A 22,779-nucleotide genomic window follows, 5' to 3' on the forward strand; every position below is an offset into this window, starting at 1 on the left:
CAAGAGAAAATTCCACAAATCCACAGAAAAATCGAAAATCCACGATTTTGGATTTTTCACAAATCCACAAAATCAACGGGAAAATCCAAAAAATCCCCAAAATCCAAGAGAAAAAAAACATAAATTCACAAAATCCAAGAAAAATCCAAGTGAAAAATCCACAAATCCAGCCAAAAATACAAATTCGAGGATTTTTTAAAAATACAGTTGGATTTTCCAAATTCCACAAAGCCACAAAATCCAAGAGAAAAATCCACAACTCAAGCAAAAAAATACAAATACCGTCGGATTTTTCAAAAATACACAAATCCAATACAAAATCCACAAATCCAGTGAAAAATCCAAAAAATCCACTGGATTTGCAAATCCCGTACGTTTTTTAATGAATGTCCGACCCCTCGCGCAATCTCGTTATGTCACCTTGCAGATAGGTTCCATAGTATCGCTCAGCCAACAAATGAAAAAAATAAATCAATTTATTTAATTGTATTTAATATATAATAATAATAATCAGCTAAGCTAACACCCAAGGCACCACCTAAGGCCTAAGTCATCAAGCGACTTTCGAAGCCATTAATTCATGTGGCCGGGTTACAATGCTAACTCGTCGTGATAAGTTCAACAATTTTGTAACGCCGCTGTGAAAATCTGGCTTATTAAAAGAAATTATTTAAAACACTTCAACAGTTACATTGTACAAATAGATTCGCTCTGGTACGGAAGGGATAATATTATAGGCTTTGTCGGTTTCAAACGAAAATGACACGCAGCGCCTCTCATGGCGAGATCACGCGTAACTTGGTTAAACGTTTTCCCCCGCTCCCATTGAAATTAATGTTAAGTTGACGATAATTAAACGTTAATTAACCTACCAAATGATATAAGAAATATTCCACTGACAATTTTTCCCGTTTATATGAACTTAAATGTAATATAAACTCGTCTTGAAAAATCATTTATCGATTTAAAACATTCAAAAATAATATTTTTAACGCGCTTTGTAGATAATCGAACAGCTGCTCGTCTAGGTAAAGTATTAGAAAGCAAAATGATATTTTAGAAAGTAGGTTGTAATTCGGAACGATATTAATACTTTTCGCGAATTTTGTTTTCAGTGAATTATAAATATGACTTGAAATAACTTTCAAGGTTTATTTAAAAGCTAGTTTTATAGCTTTTCATCCATTGATTCGTTCACAATGTATCTTTAAAGTAGACGAAAATTTTAAGGTGGCCACTCTTGCCCAGTCTTAAGCCTCGGTTTAATCTACCGTGTATTTTGAAACGCAGAAACCCGATTACTATCGTTAAATGATGGCGAACGCTAAATGTAATACGAAACAAATAACCAAATACGTTGGATTTTTGGCGTTAATTTAACGCCAAAAATCCCACGTATTTCGTTATTTGTGGGATTTTTGGCGTTAAACAGGGTTCGTACAGAACCTGGATATCCTGGAAAACCTGGATAAGTCAGGGATCTGTGAAATGAATGGAAAATGTCAGGGATAAGTCAGCGATTCAAATAATTTCGTTAAAAGTCAGGGATAAGTCAGGGATTTTAGTTAGTCAACCAAACCACACATTAACAAAGAATTTTTGACCTAAAATAATAAAAACAAATATCCAAAAATATAACCAAAAGGTCAGGAATATTGCCAAAAATTGGTCAGGGATAACCTGGAAAAGTCAGGGATTTTAGATCAGAAATTTTCGTACGAACCCTGTTAAATGGACTTAGAAAATATTTTAGAGAATCTACGTATAGAAAAGGTCAAGCTCTTTTGGTAGGCAATCGTATATTTAACGTTAGGGAAACAGTGAACGAAGACAGCTCAGTAGTTCAAGGGCAATGAATACGAGAGACGTCGGTGACTAAAAATGACTACGATATAACAATTAATGTAAGTAATTTAATTTTAATTGTCATAAAATTTCTATAAAATATTAGTCTAGGTTGTACAAGATAGAAGTATTTAAAATTCACCGGGAATCACCGCTCTCCCTAGCTGTAAATCAAGGCAAACGCATGAACTTTGAGCCCGCCTATTTCGAAAATAAAACGATAAAATATATCTTAAAGGCTTTTTTTTGGGTTTCTTTAAAATTAATTTATTATGGAAAAATGTTAATCAAATATTTTTTCTAAAAACGATTTGTTAATTTACTTTAAATCATCGCTACATTTACATTAGCGTCAACGGGAATTGTAGTTTATTTTTAACCAAGTTACGCGCGAGCTCGCCCCTAGAGGCGCTGCGCGTCAATCGCTCGTACTCTATTGGATAACACAAATGCAGTTAAATATTTCTAAGCCTGCGTGATTCGATTTTATTATCACAATGAATAATAATAATAATTTATGTCTTATTCAACTTGTTAAAATGTTCCACGCGCGTCTTGATATTTTAGCGTATATAAACGGGCTCGAGCGATTTCGCGCGTGTTCCCTCAAATAAAAAAAATGTGCGAGCCTTTTACGCTAAAATATTAAAGAGCGCGTGGAATATTTTAACAAGACACGAAGAATTTAAGCTATCGCCTATTACACGTATGACGAAAAAATGTACTAAATTATCGAGATTAACGCGTTTTAAATTTAAAAATCCTTTTGACGATTTTTATTTACACGCGAATAATTTCTATTAGCCCCTTAGACATACTTATTGACAATCATGTTACTTACAATCTAACTTTGGAAGAGTAGGCAATTTATTTTAACTTGAAAACTAAACATTTTAGAAAATCGAGCTAAATATTTTCATAAAAATCTTTAAAGGGAGTATGAACTATGAAAAAGATTATCTATTAACACGCTCTACGAAATGTTTTTAAGTAACTAGAACCAATTATCCATACCTTATGTTATACCTAGTGACAGGAATGTTAAATTCGTTGTTTCACCATAATCATATAAGTTCATACTCCCTTTAAAAAAAAATTAACTACTTAATTCTTATTTTTGTAATTGTCTCTATGAAAAAACATCGTGCGCTACTCTAAAAACTGTTGAAAACGGATTAAGTACATGTATATTTAAATTAAATCTACCTCTATATAAGATGACGGTAACGCTAACGGAATAAAGCAGGCAAAAACAAAGGGCATACTTTGTTTTTGGCATTAAAATAACAGGCAAGGCCTCGTGGTGGTAGAGTACGGCCGGGGTTGGGTAGAAGTAGAGATATTTCTTTGGAACTTTATCCAGGCTAGGATTTCGCGTCTGCAGCAGCGAGCAGGTAGAGTGTCGGCGAAGAGGCGCCGAGAAGGGCTTCCTATTTTTAGAAGATTCGCCGTTCTGGGTCAACCTTAGTTCCGCGAATCCCCGTCTTCCTCATCCCGCGAGGATCATCCGAGAACACCAGGATGAAAAGACGGGGAAAAAGATTCGAAATCGTGTCGCGCGATACCGTGTTTACTTTTTGATCTATGGCAACGACGCGAAAAAAGAGAACCAACTATACCGTGATAATTTTGGATACTTTGTCGAGAAAAAGAAAACACGTTGCGAGCCAAGTACTTAGACATCACTTTTGTAACGTGTATCCCGAGTGATAGTTTCCACTAAACCAGCTGGACAAGTATATTTTCTTCGTACCGTTTTCTTCCCAAAAGACTTTGCATAGGAGAGATCATTATAGAACAATTTAATTGCCAAAAAAAAAACAGTTACGACTTCAATGACTGTCTTGGGGGAATTAAAGCCTTTTTTCTACTTTCAAGAAATAACGATTTTTATGACAAAAATTTAAACTCTTTGAAAGAAAATTTTAAAATAACAAGAATTAATTGATGGAACCACGTTTCCGTGATTGGAAAATAAAATAGGGTTATAATTTCCAAAAATTTAAACCTACGCCAATAATGAAACTTTTCGAGCGGGCGACAGAAATATAATAATAATAATCAGCTAGGCTAATTACCCAAGGCACCACCATAGGCCTAAGTCATCAAGCGACTTTTAAAGCCATTAATTCAGGTAGCCGGGTTACAATGCGTATAGGAGGGTGGTAGCAAGCCCTTCATGCCACGCGAGCCAACAGTTCCCTACACTAACTATTAGAGGCTACATTCCCTTTAAGAATAAATTTTGAAATTCCCACATCTAACTAAACAATGAATGTGTTCTCACGAAGGGGATAAATTTAAATTAATCATTACACTAATTTAAAAATAATCAAAAGGCATTCAAGGGCGTGGACAACTATTATATTTTATCTAATTCTAAAAAGCATTGTCCCCCCTAACCCGGAGCTGATCACACCTTCTAATCGGTGTACAAGCGATAACTGCTACTTTAATAAAGGTATAAATCAGCGATAACAGATTTTGAGCATTAGCAAGGCCCGCATTTTTATGAAGCAGTTAACTCCTCGGATACGGGTTAATTTTTTCGCCAAATTAAAGTGAGAAATGGTGACAGAAAAACGGCGTTTTCCCAAATTTGTTGGAAAACAGCTTTGACCAACTTGATTTTATCCGAAACTTTAGCTTAGTTCCCAAGTACATTTTATAATAGACCGAATGGATGTGACCTGACCATTGTAAAACGAGACGTACATCGATTAGAAAAACTTCGATTGGAGAAATTCACGTGAATTTCTCCAATCGAAGTTTTTCTAATCGATGTTTTTTCCCGGTCAGATTATTGAAACGTGGTTTATATTTTACGGCCCCAACCTCTCCTTCGCTGATGTCGTTATTTCTGGGAACTCGCATGATAGGGCTAGAATATTGATAAGGCGTTTTAGCCGCCTGTCTCTTTTGGGCATGTATCCGCGATTTCGCCTCCTGAAACTATTAATTTGAAGGAACTCCACCTGATCATAAATATGCCAAATCGAAAGTTCGATACACTTCATTCGAATGTTTAAATGATAATTTGTGCTTTCGTTTTACCAGCTATCATTATTTCAGTATTGTCAGAACCCATTTTTTTAACATTCAGGAATTCCATACATTTGATACATTCATTTGTAAAATGGTCTATAGTCTAAAACGGTTTACATTAATACTGTATATAAATATTTAACATTGCTCTGGGCTTTGTACCCGTTGTTATATATTTAACATGGGTCTAGGATATACAAAGGCTTGCATTACAACTATATATTTAACATGCGTCTAGGATATACAAAGGCTTGCATTACAACTATATATTTAACATTGGTCTAGGGTATACAAATACTTGCATTACAACTATATATTTAAGATGGGTCTAGGATATACAAAGGCTTACTTTACAATTGTATTTAAATATTTAATATTGGCTTAGGCTACAAAAGGTTACATTCTAACTACTTTTTACATTGGTCTGGGCTACAAAGGCTTGCATTACAACTATATATTTAACATTGGCCTAGGATATACAAAGGCTTACATTACAATTGTATTTAAATATTTAATATTGGCTTAGGCTACAAAGGGTTACATTCTAACTGTATTTTTCACATTGGTCTGGGCTACAAAGGCTTGTATTACAACTATATATTTAACATGAGTCTAGGATATACAAAGGATTACTTTACAATTGTATCTAAATATTTCTCATTAGTATAACTATGGGCTACAAAGACTTAAATTACAACTTCACCTAAAATTTTAACATGGGTCAAGGATATACAAAGGCTTGCATTACAATTGTATCTAAATATTTCGCATTAGTCTGGGCTACAAAGACTTAAATTACAACTTCATCTAAATATTTAACATTGGTCTGGGCTACAAAAGCATACCTTACATCTGTATCTATTTAACATTGCTCTGGGCCAGTACCGGATTTACTGAAGGTGGGGCCCTAGGCAGATTTTGGTGGGGGCCTATGTAAGAAAAGCATAAAAACGCAAAACTCGGGTGCCCCGAATCTGAGCTTATGTCACGATAATAATGATTTTTCAAATAGTAAAGCCTGTTATGTTTTTCTCTTAAGCCGAATCAGTTTAAAATCCAGATTTCATCAGTGGGGGGGGGGGCTTCTGTTGTGTGGGGCCCATAGGTCAGTGCCTACTAGGCACTGCCTAGTAGGCTACAAAGGCTTTCTTCACACCTGTATCTAAATATTTAACATTAACTCAGATTTTTTTTAGCTTATTATTGGATAATTATTATGCATATTAGCAAGCTCCCGCTGATTTTATAAAATAGCTTTACGAATAAAAATAGTGTCGGGCAAAATTATAGCGATTTTCTAAAGCTATTATATTCGGAAAACATGCTTTATAAATAAGTAAATATCTGTACACAGTTTATTTTTATTATTTTTCATCTTTGGGTAGAATGTCACACGGGGTATATTTGTAACCGTGATGATGTAATAATAAGAATAATGATAATCAGCTAGGCTAATACCCAAGGCACCACCTTAGACCTAAGTCATCTAGCACCCAGTTGGATCTACCTCCAGCCAACGACGGCACATATACTCTTATCATATCTGTCTGTATTCAAGATAAATCAAAATCTTTCAACCTACTGATGAAAACTCATAAACAAGAAGCGGTGTTAATCAAGTAAAAGTTTAATTAACAAGCTCAAAACAGAGAAAACTCTTCAGATATGCATTTGAGTAAAAATATACTTTAATCAATTACTGCGTTCAGTGAAACAGAAAAAGTCAAAGGCTAGATATTTAAAGTTCCACACGAATAAAAACACAATTTATCATGTTAAAAACAGGAATTCATTGTCCCAGACTTGAGTGGATCATTACATCGTAACGACAATGAGATAAACAAGACAAAGTAACTGTACCATAACCTAGAAACCAAATAAAAGCGGCAATACCCTTTTCAGACAAGGCCTGTACAATCGGGCATAGAATCCATTTAGTAAACCTAACTTACCTTTTTATATTGGTGTCTATATGAATGTAAACATTGGGTTATTAAACTCGGTTTTATATGCAAAACGCAAACATCCGTAACTCTCCAAATTACCAGGTCTATCAATCACGACCAATATATACATAAATTTAGTTGCGTCGTCAGACCACGTTGTTTCGGACCACCACATAAACGCTATTGTTTAGTGGAGGGTCATAAATACCCCATTGTTTCGTTCGGTGTACAACTTTCTCAGCGTAAAATTATGTCCGAACAAATAAATTGGGCTTGTGGTAATAATAATAATAATAATAATCAGCTAGGCTAATACCCAAGGCACCACCTTAGGCCTAAGCCATCAAGCGTCTTTTGAAGCCTTTAATTCAGGTGGCCGGGTTACAATGCGTAGGAGGGTGGTGGCAAGCCAACAGCTCCCTACACTAACTATTACCGTTAACCTCAACAAGTTTTGGATAAGAAATATCCATTTAATTTGTTTTATATCCATAACCGAAAATTATCCGAAAAAAAACTTTTTGCATATTAAATCGTTTTATAGCCGCGAATAATATCCGTAAATGAACAGTTAATCGAAATTTTGGCGGTTAATTTAACTGTTCCCCCGAGCTCTGCAAATAAACTCACCGCGTATTTGACGATATTTTTAAGAAAACTTTTCAATATTCTGGGAGCTCAAATTAAATAGATTAAAGGTCCATATAATCGCATAGAAACTCGGACAGAATTTCAGGTAGCTATTATCCTTCAGGCAATTACCTTACCAAAACCCGTAATTCTGTAGACCCGCCTTTCAAAAATTCAAACGATTCTGTGGTCCTTTGAACCTCGTGCAATAAATATCTTATCAATTTCAAGACTTTTTAAATTCTGAAATTTATTTCGAATAAAAATCATTTGGTCATACAGAGTAATTGGTGTGGCGGAGTATTTAGTACTTTCATCTCGCAGTGAGAAGAGCCGGGTTCGATCGCAGTTTGTGGCACTGGGTGTAAACTGGGAGTTACTCCTTCTGCGTAGAATTTGCAAGTTCTCTCCCCGCTGGTTTAAAGGGTTGAGGTTAAAAGTAATTGTTAGTGTAGGGAGCTGTTGGCTCGCGTGGCATGCAGGGCTTGCCACCACCCTCCTACGCAGTTCCATCCGGCAACCTGAATTAAAGGCAGTAAAAGTCGCTTGATGGCCAGGCTTGGGTCTAGGGTGGTGCCTGGGGGCCTAGGTAATAAAATATATTTTTTATTAAATGTCTTTTAGTTAAATCAAACCAGCTTTACGTATTTACAAACTATCCTTACACTTTTTATTGTATAATATCTTTAATAGGTGCTAATTAATACGACGGGAAGCTCTTTACTACTGAAACAAATTAATACTTTGAATAAGAATTTGGGTTTTTTGGTTTTTTAAAGTGAAACGTTTTTAGACAATTGTAACTACCGTACTACATTAATATTAAATTAAATTTCCTTATAAATGAGTGATAACGTCACCAACCACGTGGCAATTGCGGGAAATCTCAGAAAGCGTACAGTCCTTGAATCGTCTAATAAGCACTGCGAGGGGTCGGACATTAGTTGAAATCCCGTACACTCTATACAGAATTTAATTTAAAAATGTTGGTTTCTTCTGAAAATTCAAACAACATTTACAAAATCTCGAAATCCGTATATCAACAACCAAATTCTACTCTAAAATCTCAAAATCAGTTTCGGATTTCGGAAAAAACTTTGAGATTAAAAAAAAAGGTATGAAAAATTTGCATTGATGAAGTCTAAAAGACTTGGTTGTTGCTTAAGCTATCTTTTCGACTGTTTTGAACACTTTTCTAAAAAAAATGCGTCATTGTAAACCCAAACATCACTAGACCCATATTTCACGTATTCCTCTCTTAACACTTTCACGTTTATCGGGTCCATTGGATTTCAAATGATTAAATAAAATACCAACAGGCAACAATATCTAAATCTACCGCTATCTCGATAACCTCATTTCAGAGAATAGATTATATATTTTTTAAATTTTAAATTACTTATAAATGCATGCTTTATAAAAGGGGTAAAATAAGGCACGCGCGTGATCAAACTAAAATGGCCAATTTACAATAATAAATGATACGCGCCACTGTTTATCGATAAATAATATTTTTGGGATAAAAAATATTACCATAAACAACCATAAAATTATTCCAATTTGAAATATTCATACTCTTAAAACCCACTTTTCCTAATAATTGGAAATATTACCGGAATCGGGTATATAAAGTCGTTCTTTTAAAAATACAACTCGTAAAAAAAGACATTTAATTTTATATCTCGTTTTTCCGCTTTCGCTCTCCTCAGCAAGGCTGAAGGCAATAATCATTTCTTCCAGTGGGCGCGGGTGGAACAACAACAGCTGGGCCAAGCTGCTTAAAGAAAGCTGTAGAACATTGAGAATCCATTGCCGCCAACCCCGCGGTGGTGGCCCTACTTTCTAGGCCCACGTTTTCCGTTTCATGAAGTGTTTCTTCCTCAGGATAAATGGGAGGGAGTTTTGAACCGTCCAAGAATTCGAACGCATTTTTTACGGTCTAAGTTACGTACTACCATAAGTAACATAATACCGATAAGGATGACACTTAAAGATTTCCATTAATGATAGTTTGTCGCGTAGCAATTGAGTAATTTGGAAGTGCCAGAACAGGAAAAGGATTACTTCCTGCTCTTTTCTATTCCAAAATTACAGCCAGGTTAGTTTGATAGCGATGTACATTATAGCGAAAATGAGTTTAGGTAAAAATGTCGAAAATGACTACTTTCTGTAATGGCCGATTTCATTTTTCGATAATATTGCCAAAATAAACATAATTTTTACTTTTAAAATCGTATTAATTTCCACTAAGCCTTGGTTGTTCCGTTAAAAAGGCTGGTGGGAACCTTTTGGCTTTCGTTAACTGAGAGCTTCGAATACTAATAACGACTAGTCCTTAGCCACGTTATGACTTACGTGGTCATGGGTGAAACAGGCTATCTTATACTTATGGCTATTACGTTACTTATGGTCTTGTCTCACTCGCGTACCATATACGACTGGAGGGAAAGGGGAAGATTGCCACACAGGCCCCATTTTAACCAGATGGTGCTGGCGAGGGTTGACGGGGTGGTAAAAGCTGCGTTATCTGTCTATTGGTGGGTGGAAGGAGAAGAGATGGTGCCGGGTCGTAGATGGATGAAAGAAGCCACTTCAATTAATGAGACGAATCGAAAACATTCATTCCATTTTGAGACAAGCGAAAGTCTTTAAAACGCGTCTTGCTCAAATCCTCCTTCCCTAAATGAAATGAATTATGAAACGTCGCGTGGAAAGCGAGCTGTACACTGGGTATGGATGCTTCATTTTTTTGATTTACGGTCAGTTTACGTTTTATTTTATATCAGAGCCATCTTCCGCTCAAAATTGTTGGTTTTTCTTGGTACTGTTTGGTTCCGGGAGTTGGTTTTGCATTGTCCATTCCAAGTGTATCTCGAAGACCAAAATAACATAACACTCTACTGTTGCTATATAATCTAATAAATAACCCCTAAGCAAAATTATTAGAAGCTTAGTTAAGTTACAAAAAAATAAAATAAAAAATATATTTAGGAATTTGAATAAGGACCTTTTAAAGTCTTAATCCGTCCCTGGAGATAAGAAATTATGTACCTTCACAGGCTAAATGTGTTTTTAATAAGAGCCATTTCTCCAACAAATCACGTCTCCAATTTTAACGCGTGTATTACTGCGCCAGACTAAGTAAAATGTTAAATTTGCACTCCTTTGAAACATGTACTAAATTATCAGCCATATTTATCTACTACAATATTCCTAGAAAGTCAGTCACGTTTGCACATATTTTGAAAACTCAGCGCGAGCTGGCGCAGGTATACATGTATCAAGCGAATAACATTAGCAATATGATGCGAAATAAACCTTCACATCAGGCTCACTCTGATTTTTCCAAACTTTGAAGAAAAACATTTACGGTGCGAAATACACCTTAACATCAGGCTCACTCTGAATTTTCCAAACTTTGAAGAAAAACATTTACGGTGCGAAATAAACCTTCACATCAGGCTCACTCTGAATTTTCCAAATTTTGAAGAAAAACATTTACGGTGCGAAATAAACCTTCACATCAGGCTCACTCTGAATTTTCCAAACTTTGAAGAAAAACATTTACGGTGCGAAATAAACCTTAACATCAGGCTCACTCTGAATTTTCCAAATTTTGAAGAAAAACATTTACGGTGCGAAATAAACCTTCACATCAGGCTCACTCTGAATTTTCCAAACTTTGAAGAAAAACATTTACGGTGCGAAATAAACCTTAACATCAGGCTCACTCTGAATTTTCCAAATTTTGAAGAAAAACATTTACGGTGCGAAATAAACCTTAACATCAGGCTCACTCTGAATTTTCCAAATTTTGAAGAAAAACATTTACGGTGCGAAATAAACCTTCACATCAGGCTCACTCTGAATTTTCCAAACTTTGAAGAAAAACATTTACGGTGCGAAATAAACCTTCACATCAGGCTCACTCTGAATTTTCCAAACTTTGAAGAAAAATATTTACGGTGCGAAATAAACCTTAACATCAGGCTCACTCTGAATTTTCAAAATTTTGAAGAAAAACATTTACGGTGCGAAATAAACCTTAACATCAGGCTTATTCTGAATTTTCCAAATTTTTAAGAAAAACATTTACGGTGCGAAATAAACCTTCACATCAGGCTCACTCTGAATTTTCCAAACTTTGAAGAAAAACATTTACGGTGCGAAATAAACCTTAACATCAGGCTTATTCTGAATTTTCCAAATTTTGAAGAAAAACATTTACGGTGCGAAATAAACCTTAACATCAGGCTCACTCTGAATTTTCCAAATTTTGAAGAAAAACATTTACGGTGCGAAATAAACCTTAACATCAGGCTCACTCTGAATTTTCCAAATTTTGAAGAAAAACATTTACGGTGCGAAATAAACCTTAACATCAGGCTCACTCTGAATTTTCCAAATTTTGAAGAAAAACATTTACGGTGCGAAATAAACCTTCACATCAGGCTCACTCTGAATTTTCCAAACTTTGAAGAAAAACATTTACGGTGCGAAATAAACCTTCACATCAGGCTCACTCTGAATTTTCCAAACTTTGAAGAAAAACATTTACGGTGCGAAATAAACCTTAACATCAGGCTCACTCTGAATTTTCCAAATTTTGAAGAAAAACATTTACGGTGCGAAATAAACCTTCACATCAGGCTCACTCTGAATTTTCCAAACTTTGAAGAAAAACATTTACGGTGCGAAATAAACCTTAACATCAGGCTTATTCTGAATTTTCCAAATTTTGAAGAAAAACATTTACGGTGCGAAATAAACCTTAACATCAGCCTCACTCTGAATTTTCCAAATTTTGAAGAAAAACATTTACGGTGCGAAATAAACCTTCACATCAGGCTCACTCTGAATTTTCCAAATTTTGAAGAAAAACATTTACGGTGCGAAATAAACCTTCACATCAGGCTCACTCTGAATTTTCCAAATAAAAACATTTACCGTGCGAAATAAACCTTCACATCAGGCTCACTCCGAATTTTCAAAATTTTGAAGAAAAACATTTACGGTGCGAAATAAACCTTAACATCAGGCTCACTCTGAATTTTCCAAATTTTGAAGAAAAACATTTACGGTGCGAAATAAACCTTAACATCAGGCTCACTCCGAATTTTCCAAATTTTGAAGAAAAACATTTACGGTGCGAAATAAACCTTAACATCAGGCTTATTCTGAATTTTCAAAATTTTGAAGCAAAAAACTTACGAGGCGAAATAAAGTGACTTACTAAAACTATTTCATCGGGAAAACATAATTTATAAATAAGTAAATATCCCTACATTTTAATCCTTAGTAAGAGCAATATCTGCGTTAAATTTTCAACCGTAGATTGGCAGGAAAAGTGGCCCTCGAGCCTGCAAAGGTACTTGTTTCATTTTTAGTAATTTAGATGTTACTAGAAGTAAATGACCGAATTATCAGACTGCTATACTCCCCATGTTGGAGGCGTTTTCCTTATAAAGTTACATTTTGACCTCGAATTTGAAATTTTGCGCGCTCCTAGGCCGAAAAAAAGGGTTTTTGTTTTTATGAAACCATTTTTTATACATAGAAATAGCTATATCCATAATTCCCAAGTGGAATTTATCACGTCAAAAGACGGGAATGGAAATTAGCTTTTATTTGACTCGATTTTCTCATAAGGAAAACGCCCTCCGATTCTGAGCGCTATTTCGATAACTTCGGTTCATTTACTTCTGATGTTACTTATTACATTAAATTGCAATGTCGCCAATAATAACATGAACTAATTTCGACTGTCAAAAACGTGGTTTGAGACCTTACAAATAAGATAATTTAGAGTAATTTAATTTTTTTGCGTCATTCCCTTATGATTAGAATTTGAATAAAATCAAAATAAGAAAAACACGAGCAAAAAAATGCTGTTTAAATTATGCCCAGTTCATTATTCGAAAATCGAGCGAAATCGAATGTAAAACATCACGATATTTGGCCAATGTATCTTTTAAAATTTCCCACGAATCTACATATTAATCCATCATCAAATTATAAAAGAGCAATTCAAATAAAACGAGTACACCTACAGCGCTGAAACTTGATAAATAAGTCTCTTTTAAACTCAAAAAAAGAAACCTCTTGAAAAATAAACAGATCGTGATAAAGGCTTCCATAATAAAGAATCTAATAACTTTGGAAAAGTCTTTCAAGAACTTTGAAATCAAAGAAGATATCCCGAAATAACCACGATATTTCTAAAATGGAACCTCTTCATCATTTTCTCCTGAAAATTCGCTCATTCAAAATTTATAACAAGAAAAAGGGTTTCTGGGGATCGTTAGCTAAAAGTGACTCCCCCGTTGCACCTAAAATCTCATTAAGCGAAGCGTAATTAATAGACCGCCCCTGTAAGGGTGTTAAATTTAGCTCGGGTTCTTTAGAAATCTATTGGAAATCGAATTTAATAAGAGAGCAGATGAAATTTCTTATTCTTTAGGCGGTTTTATCGATCCTTTTCAGACGGTCATTTGTAGCCCTTCACGGGGCCGCCATACTGTCCGCGAAACGCTCAGGATAAAGCTACTTTTCATTCGTGATGGCCGCCCGCACATCCCAGACGGATAGAGTAGAACATTTTGAGTAGAAAACGGGTAAATGAACCATAGTCACGAGCGCCCGTTGTAGCCAGCCGTAGCTGACAGTAACGCGAATGACGGATGCGCGAGTGAAGTTTGCACGTGTTTGTTGTTCGGAATTAGTTTCGCTGTTCCGAAAAACGCGATACCATATACGATAGCCCCGCTTAAAGCAAATACTTTCATCGTGAAATAGCCGCGATGTAGGGGTGGGGGAGCGGGGGGGCTCACGCATCCTAGATGATGAGAAACGCGTATTAGTTCTTAATATTGAATGGGATAATAACAAGGCGGTCGAGACATATTATATCGTTCAAAACGTTCTACCATCAGTATCAGTAATTTAAAATTTAATTTATTAATGTATTATGCCAGAAGTGTAGATAATATAAATCTAGTGATACAGTTTTCAATGGGAATTTTTTTACCAAATCGCGAATGTGTACGCTATGTACTGTTTGCAATACTCGTCCTATTAGTGTAAAATATAAAAATTAAACTTCTTATTTATTAATAAACCATATATTTGTCTGTAATAGTTAGAGCTAGGGGAAACGGATAAATTAACCTCCAAAATTTCAATTAACCATAAAAAATCCGATGAACTGTTTATTTATGGATAATATTCGCGACTATTATACGATTTAATATGCAACAAATAAGTTTTTATTCGGATAATTTTCGGATATAGATGTAAATTAAAAATCAGGGAAACATTAGTTCCACCCAATGTATATAAGACGCGTTATATTAGTAGTGGAAATGTAGAAATTGAAAAAATGTCTAAAGAAATTGGCCGAAAACATGCAACATACTTAGGCCCTAAATTATACAACAAGTTAAATCGAACTATAAAAGCATGTGAAACTTTATCTTTATTTAAAACTAAAATTATAGTTTGGTTAATTGATACCGAAATATATAAATTGTATGATATGCTTTATACGTAAAAATTATATTTTCTGTTTGTAATTCCCTCCCTTCAAAGTTATTTGTGTATTTTGGTTGTTTAGTCGAATTAATATATATGTTTTATTATGTAACCCTCGCCACGCTCAAGCAATCTTTGCTTATGTGTCATTTTTGGGTGATGTATTAATTACTAAAAATTTTCTTGCATTTAAAAAAAAGGATCAATAAATTATAAATTATTATTATTATTATAAAATAAATTAACGGAAAATTTCTAATCCTATCGTTGAGCGCTAGTAATAGTTTTAGAAAATAATTACATTGTGTATTTCCCACTATTTTACTTTCTAATAATAATTAGCTAAAATTTACTTGTTTCAAGCGAGTAACATTAGTAGTATAGGAAGATGAATCCTTCACTCGCATGAGATGTATTTTAAACTTCTGGGGATACAAATAAATAAAATAAAATTTATAAACGCTCTGAGTGGTATACGATTATCCCAACAACCATTTTTACAGTTAGGGTAGTGTCATAAACGTGAACGCTTTCATATTTTGGGAAAATTTTAAATGTTAAGGCGGAAGACTACAGTGGCCATTGTCTACTTTCGCGCTATTTCAAGCTGAACTCTTTTAATTTGGTATTTTAACTTATAAAATTAATATTAAACAGCCTCTTGTTCAGTGACTGTAAAATAATTTTTACAATTTTAAATTTAAAAGTAATTAAGTTATTACGTAAAAATTCGGATCCCCGGAGCTAAACAATGAGTTGGGCGAGCGCCCAAACTACCCTTTAGTTATTACCTTATATCTCGTTAACTATTAATATTAGAATTATCAAAATTATTTTAAGCACTAGAGGAAGTTTCAACCTAATAAGAAAAATACAATTCAATTATGTAATTGTTAAAACTGAAACGTTCAGCTTGAGCGAAAAAGAGGCTTTTACTGTATTCTTCCCCCTTAAAGCAGATTTGTTAATCACCTTTATGTACTTGGGATGTAATGGAGGTATTTTTATTAATTACGGAAAACTCATGAGGCGATTTGGATTTAATTAAAATTTATTTAATAAAATTAAAATTAAAAACAAACATTTTAAAACGTGATGTTTGAATCAACGTCCTACACTACGTTTCGGGTCTTACAAGATCCTTTGTCAAGTGTGAAGATTTAGTCGAAAACATGCTTATTTATAGTTTTTTTACATTAGGTATAATGACGTCATATTTCTACAATTTATTACAAGATTGTTTTTAATTTTCATTTTGTTAAATAAATTTTAATTAAATCCAAATCGCCTCATGAATTTTCCGTAATTAATACAAATACCTCCATTATTACTACACCATGACAAAAATCAGTAACTCGATACTTGGGATGTAGATTGAAAATGGCCGTCTAGTTTTCCGAAATTGATTAACAAAATAGTTCTTTTTATAAAGTACACGTCGCCTTCTTGATTGAATCTAGGAGCAACAAACACAATTATAATGCAGCTAGCCTTTAAACACGCTAACGCAGTATTGTGTACAAATTTCATTGGACGAACCTTTACGCTGAACGTTTTACGGACGGGGGGGGAAGACAATTTCCGGATTTTCCCCTTCCGACGGTAGCAGGCGCTAAAGCGTCTAACCAATGAACATTGTACACAAGAAAATCCATGACTCTTGACGGGTTGCGTTCTCTTTGTGTGGGGTGCTGTATTTGTTGCTCCTAGGTTAAATGTTGCTCTTACGTCGCAGTCTCTTAATTTTGCAAGTCTACGAGCGCGTGCTACAGTCGCCAGAAGAATATATATATTTTTAGCGTTCGTGAAAATCGCTCGTGCGAAAAATATACTAATAAAGCTGTGTCTTGCGAAGTAAGAGTAACATTTTAACAAGTTGGGCAAGATCACCCTTTATTTTATAAAATCAATTATTGTGAGGTTTCCAATTTCTGCATGCAACCCCAACCCGTAATTACAAATTTCGTATCGCAATCTATCAGTACACTATTTCACTAGAATTAAAATATGTGTGCATGTTAATGAATAATAATAATCAGCTATAGGCTAATACCCTATTTGATATTTTTTTAATGGCCAGCCAAAAGGTCGGAATTTTGCATATAGATACGTTAATTTAGTATTTAAAATAAATAACACTGTTATAAATGAAAAATTAACAGAGCATTGAGATATCGTTATTTCTTTGCAGAGAAAAGTATATTTTAAAATTTAAACCAATAAATGAGAAACGTTTTACACTCATATAAGAGTGGGGTGGCGGAGTAGTTAGCACCTTCGCCTCGCCGTGTAGGGCGCTGTTGGCTCGCGTGTCTTGCAGGGCTTGCCACCACCCTCCTACGCATTGTAACCCGGCCACCTGAATTAAAGGCTTTAAAAGTCGCTCGATGACTTAGGCCTAGGGTGGTGCCTTGGGTATTCGTTTATTCCCATTCGACCGAAATCCCATTCGACCGAAAGAATTTTAAAATGTAGCCCAATTGGCGGGGTGATTTGGTATTTTATTTATAAGGTATGTACTATCGAAGATCCATGTGTTTAGGTTAGGTTAGGTTAGGTTAGGTTAGGTTAGAGTTGGTTAAATTTACTATTTCAGTTTTGGTTCAGTTACTTTTCTTGACTAGGTGAAGATAAAAATATAATTCATGCTCATTCCATTTTTTTTTCCGCCCCATTGCAAACGTCTTCAGTAACTAAATTGAAAACATAGCAAAAGCCAATTTATATAGCAGCGTTCGCTCGAATGGGACACATAAAAGCGTTCGGTCGAATGGGACACATAAAAACCGCACGTTTCGGCGGAATTCGGTCGAATGGGACACCTCAAACACCGCCTTCGGTCGAATGGGACTAAAGCTTGGGTATTAGCCTACCTGAATATTATTATTATTATTATTTAAAATCTGGTCGAATTCTGTGTCCATTCATATTCACACTAGCGAAAGAATGTAGGATATATGCTTGTAGGAACATGGATGATTTTTCCAAAAAGTGAACGATAATGGCAGCCAGGGGGGCAATGTCCCTCTCAAACAATTTGTTGGGGGGGGGGGATAGTTTAATTGCCCCCCCCCACCAACTTTATGCAATAAAGATAGGAACGGCTTAATTTTTTTTGGATCAATATAAACTTGAATCATACTAAAATATCTTCTATTTTTCTATTAATTGTCAATTTAAATTCATCTAAAAAATATATTTATTGCACTATAAAGCTACAACGACGGCGTGTAACATACCGTATTTCATGTATCCTAACAAGACGATTTGTTCAGTCAAAAAACAAGGATACGTTTTTTTCTTTAAGCTAATGTATAGCCTACAGAGAAAATATTCCCTCCATAAAAGCGAGCGTCGGATAACAATGGTTTTATCTATCCCATAATGAATATCAAACACGCTCCCTCGTTTTGACGAGCCAGCGCCGCCGGATCGAAGAAGCCCCCAAAATAACAATATTATTCATAAATAATCCAAAATATGTGAGAGAGAGAACTTTACCGCGAAGTTGTCGTAAATTAATGCCGCGGCTATTTCGTAATGATTTGTTACGGATAGAACTTTATATGAAAAACCTTTTATTCATCCTGGGATGCGCCTATTATTTTTAGAAACGAGCGTTTTTGGTAGAGCCGGGAAAGAGAGAAGATTTTCGGGCGGACTTTTATCTGGGTGGTCTGAGCGGACACACGACCGCCGAAATTTACGATATTCAGTTACGCTGAAAAAAGAATTATTTAATCCGAATTTCAAATAAATTTTAACCATATATATATATTTTTTTTTAGTTTATTTTTTTCGGGGATGGGTTAAGGTGTTGGAAATAGAATTAAAGTACAGTCTGAACATTGTTGTACACAAAGAAAAGGAAGTCGGGGATTCTAAATTACGAGCGACTCAAACGAGACGTAGAAAAGGAATTTTAGATTGTGTTTATACATTTTCAATGAATGTAAACGAAGCATCCAGTTATAACCTAATTTAATCCCAGATTTTTTTATATTTCATATTTTATTATCATAAATTTTAAGAAAAGTATTTAAAAAGCGGGTTTCTCCGTTTCGCGTGTTTTTTATTCGCATTTAACTTTAATATAAACATAAATAATAATTTGGCAATTAAAAAAATTTCGCTTAAGGTAGTAGCAGTGTTCCTAAAAAGCCAGTTTTTGGAGAAAAGTCCAGGCCAGTGGCAAATAGTTTAAAATGGGCAAAAAGTGGCAAATAGTGGCTATAAAGAAAAATTGAATTTCAAAACTTTAAAAAGTAATTGGAATTAAATTTTTAAAAAGGTTATTGTAAAAATGTCTTAGTTTACACTGAACTTACAATGTTAGAATTAATTATTCCAAAAGAATTGACAGACTATTCTAATGTTAATTAGAATCTTAGCATTCCTACGCCTATATACGTGCCTTTAATAGCCCAAATCCGATATTTCTGTGTTAAAATATTTTTTTTATTATTATTTTATAATTTTCTGTGGTAAAATTATTTACTGGTTACTTTTGGCCAGATTGGCCACTAAATTTACTTTTGTCCTGGCCGGAATTTTCCACTATTTTCCACGTGGCATTTTCAACCTCGGAACATTGGGTAGTAGAGAGAACAGGGGAGGGGAGGGGGGAGATGAATTGGAACGCGAACAAAGGGACGCTTCGAGCTCTAGAGTAGCGGACTAGCGCGCTAGTGTAATTAATTCTAAGCAAATGCTATCTTCTAGCTGACTCATTAAGTATTCAAAGAGCCTCGAAGTGAAGAGAATGCAGCCAGTTAAAAAGATTGAAAATTTTAATTCTACTTTGGAATTTTCTCTCTGGAAACAAAGTGATACACTCGTCGACCTCACAATGAAACACCAATCTCTGTCGCGGACAAATTAACATTTCCCAAAATACATTCGCTGAGATTGGCGAATACCTTCGTAGAGGGGTATTCTCTTAGTACGAATCTAAAAGTTTTCCGTTTCGCGACTATAAATCTGAAAGGTAATTTTGTTCTCTTTTCGTCGGGAATGTAGGGATGGCAGTGACAAGTCAAAAGGCAGTTGCAGCCCCGGATCGACGAAAGGCGACTCGGAGAAGAGCGACCGCAAGTCGTCGTCGTCGCTGGGAGAGATGCCAAGTCACCCGCAAACGTCCTTGCAGCAACTCTCTCAACATCCTTCCGCCGCTCACGCGCACCACCACCATCAGCCGGACACGCTGGGCTCTTCGTCAGCGGCCATTTCCGGGATGTTCTCCGAGCTGAAAGCCGACCCCTCCAACGGGACGGCCAACCACCTCCTGCAGCACCACCACCACGGCAACCCGGCCTTGGCGGCGGCGGCGGCCGCGGCCGCTTCGGCGGGGCCTTCGACGCTCAGCGGCCTGAGGCTGAACTTACAGAACTTGCATCACTTGCAGGATATGGCGAACGCCGGACACTTACTGGGGCACGGGCCCCCGCCGCCCACCCAACTCGGTGACATGCACGGCCTCGGACTCAACGCCGACTACCACGCCTTATGACAGCTATCGTTGGGGTCAGCGGCGTCCGCGCAGCAGGCCAACGCGGACGGCGGGAACGCTTCGGACTTGAAACTGACCCCCAGAATGCACTGCAACTATCGTGGTGAGCCCACTCTTCCTAATTTATATGTTTAAAATATTCAAAAACAAACTCTTTAGAAATATTGGTCGGAAACCGTCATCCCGCGGTAGTTAATAATGACTCGACGTATCAAAAAGGTTTCGATTAATCGGTGGACGTGTGGACGATGCATTATTGATAATTCCGTTTCAAAGGATAGGGAAAAAGCGAGAGAATATCTCTTTCCGTTCCGTGTTGAGTGTGTTGTGTTTTCCGGGAAAATAGTTTGTCGCGCGCTTCGTGTATTACAATTATAATTATTATAATTCTAAAATATTGTGGACGATTATATTGAGAAAAACATTAAGGTATAGTCCGAAAACTCATAGCGCTTTCATCGCATTTCATGAAACAAAATGCGACTTTTCTACAAAGATGACCATATATTTGACAGGAATAGACCATCGCTCATTTGGAAAAGTTATTTTATTTTCATTTTTCCCAGCTTAGACTAAATTATTTTTAAATAATTTCTATCTCAAACTGGTCACTTAAGATTTCTACTTTTTTACCACTACCTGAATTGTTATTTAAATTTGACACTTAAATGTCGCGTAAGTAAACCGAAATAGATTACCTTAAAATTAAATAGTTTATTTATATAGCGCAATAGTTATAAAATAATTTAGAAATTATATGTTACTTGGCATTAAAGCGTATAATTACGAAGGTCTATAAAACCATTGACAATAGTTACGTCTATTACTAGAATAATTAAATATAATTTCTTCCCATTTCTACTTTTTGATATCCCCTGTAGAAATCAAAAACTTAACGTTAACCGAATTTAAACTAAAATAATTTATATTTATTTGTATATTATGAAAAGAATCCGCCATTTCTATTTATATAATATTATACGTAATATTATATTCTGTAATATAATATAATAACTTTTCCGAATGAATTGGGTTCTATTGACTTCTATTGACGATTTAAATAAAATGTAAAAAGGTTTGCGTCCAAAAAACGCGCGCTTACTTAAAAAAAAATTTTATCCCGACTTTCTTATTTATTGAGATTATTTTTCCTCCTATTAACGCATTGTGATATGGTGGAACCAAATTAGTTACAAACGAAGAACACTGATGCCTACGAAGCAATATTAAAACAAGGCACAGAAAAAGAATGAAAAATACTAAAATCGAGATTTAAGTTGGTTCGACTTAAAATGTAAAAAAAATACACGAAAGTGACGAAACGCAACTGTATGGTTTTTCTTAAAACGCTCACTAGACGGCGCAGTTTTTATCAAATAAGAACCAAATTTAACGAAACGAACATACCCACGGACACTTTCGGTCTTCAGAAATAAAAAAAAACAATTGACCAATTAAATAATAATTATTAAGTAAAAGGTGTTGTATATACGGTAGTTTTTGAAGAAGAAAAAACCGAAGAAGACATTAACTGAACGGGCACCATTGTGATAAAGTACTCATTCGTGAAAATCTGAAGAAAACAAAACAAAACCTCTTTCCACGCAATTTTTAATTTAATTTGTTTTTCCAAAATATCGGTTTATTATATCTTGGCTGCGTCCGTGTTTCGCCGCCGAAAACTACAATAGCGTCACAGTGTTATTATGGATAGGTGTTTCAGAAATAAATTATTCAAATTAAAAATAAATTCTTCGATGGAAATAATTATATTCCTAAAATAAAATAAAAAACATCGCGGTTTTTGAAAATTATAATCGAGGTTCGATGTCTCTCCTATCTGGGTCCATAATGTTGAAAAATTAAAAAAGCGGTACAATCTTTTGTACTTGATAAAATACGAATTCAGTCTTATTCTTTCTCATTGCAAATCTCGACAACCCATTACTGTAATCCTAGAATGCGTAAGGTAGGTTTTCTGTGGTTCAAATCAACAAATCTGAAGTGGCTCTGTAACATAATCTACCATATTAAAGCGCCCAAAGAAACGTGTTACGGAATAGAAGCCCTTATTTAAATATTTGATTTAAATAAATATTTAATGCATATTTACATGTTTTAAATATTCAGGATATACCACAGCAAACCAATTTCTACGATTACATTTCTGGATGACTCTTACTTAGAGCTCGGCGGAACAGATAAATTAACCACCAAAATTTCGATTATTCATAAAAACATTTGGTTAACTGTTTATTTATAGATATTATTTGT

At 35.1% G+C, this 22,779-nt stretch overlaps 1 protein-coding gene across 2 annotated transcripts in view; it reads left to right on the plus strand.

Moving 5' to 3' along the window:
• The window catches only part of LOC149936338 (uncharacterized), a 32,712-nt gene extending 10,314 nt beyond the window's left edge, over positions 1–22,398 (plus strand). Inside the window, exons 2-3 of one of the 2 annotated variants that reach the window (XR_016472192.1) lie at positions 20,016–20,608; positions 21,696–22,398. Coding sequence is in view for 1 of the 2 variants with exons in the window: in XM_090153005.1 (XP_090009131.1) it covers positions 20,016–20,505 (490 nt within the window). In the remaining variant the exon portion in view is untranslated. Of the gene's footprint in view, positions 1–20,015; positions 20,954–21,695 lie in introns of those variants that run through there. The other variant, XM_090153005.1, reaches the window with a different exon arrangement.
• The last annotated feature ends 381 nt before the right edge of the window (positions 22,399–22,779 follow it).

This window comes from Leiobunum rupestre, chromosome 7 (assembly GCF_980474605.1).
Source record: "Leiobunum rupestre chromosome 7, qqLeiRupe1.1.hap1, whole genome shotgun sequence".
Taxonomy (NCBI): Eukaryota; Metazoa; Arthropoda; class Arachnida; order Opiliones; family Sclerosomatidae; genus Leiobunum; species Leiobunum rupestre.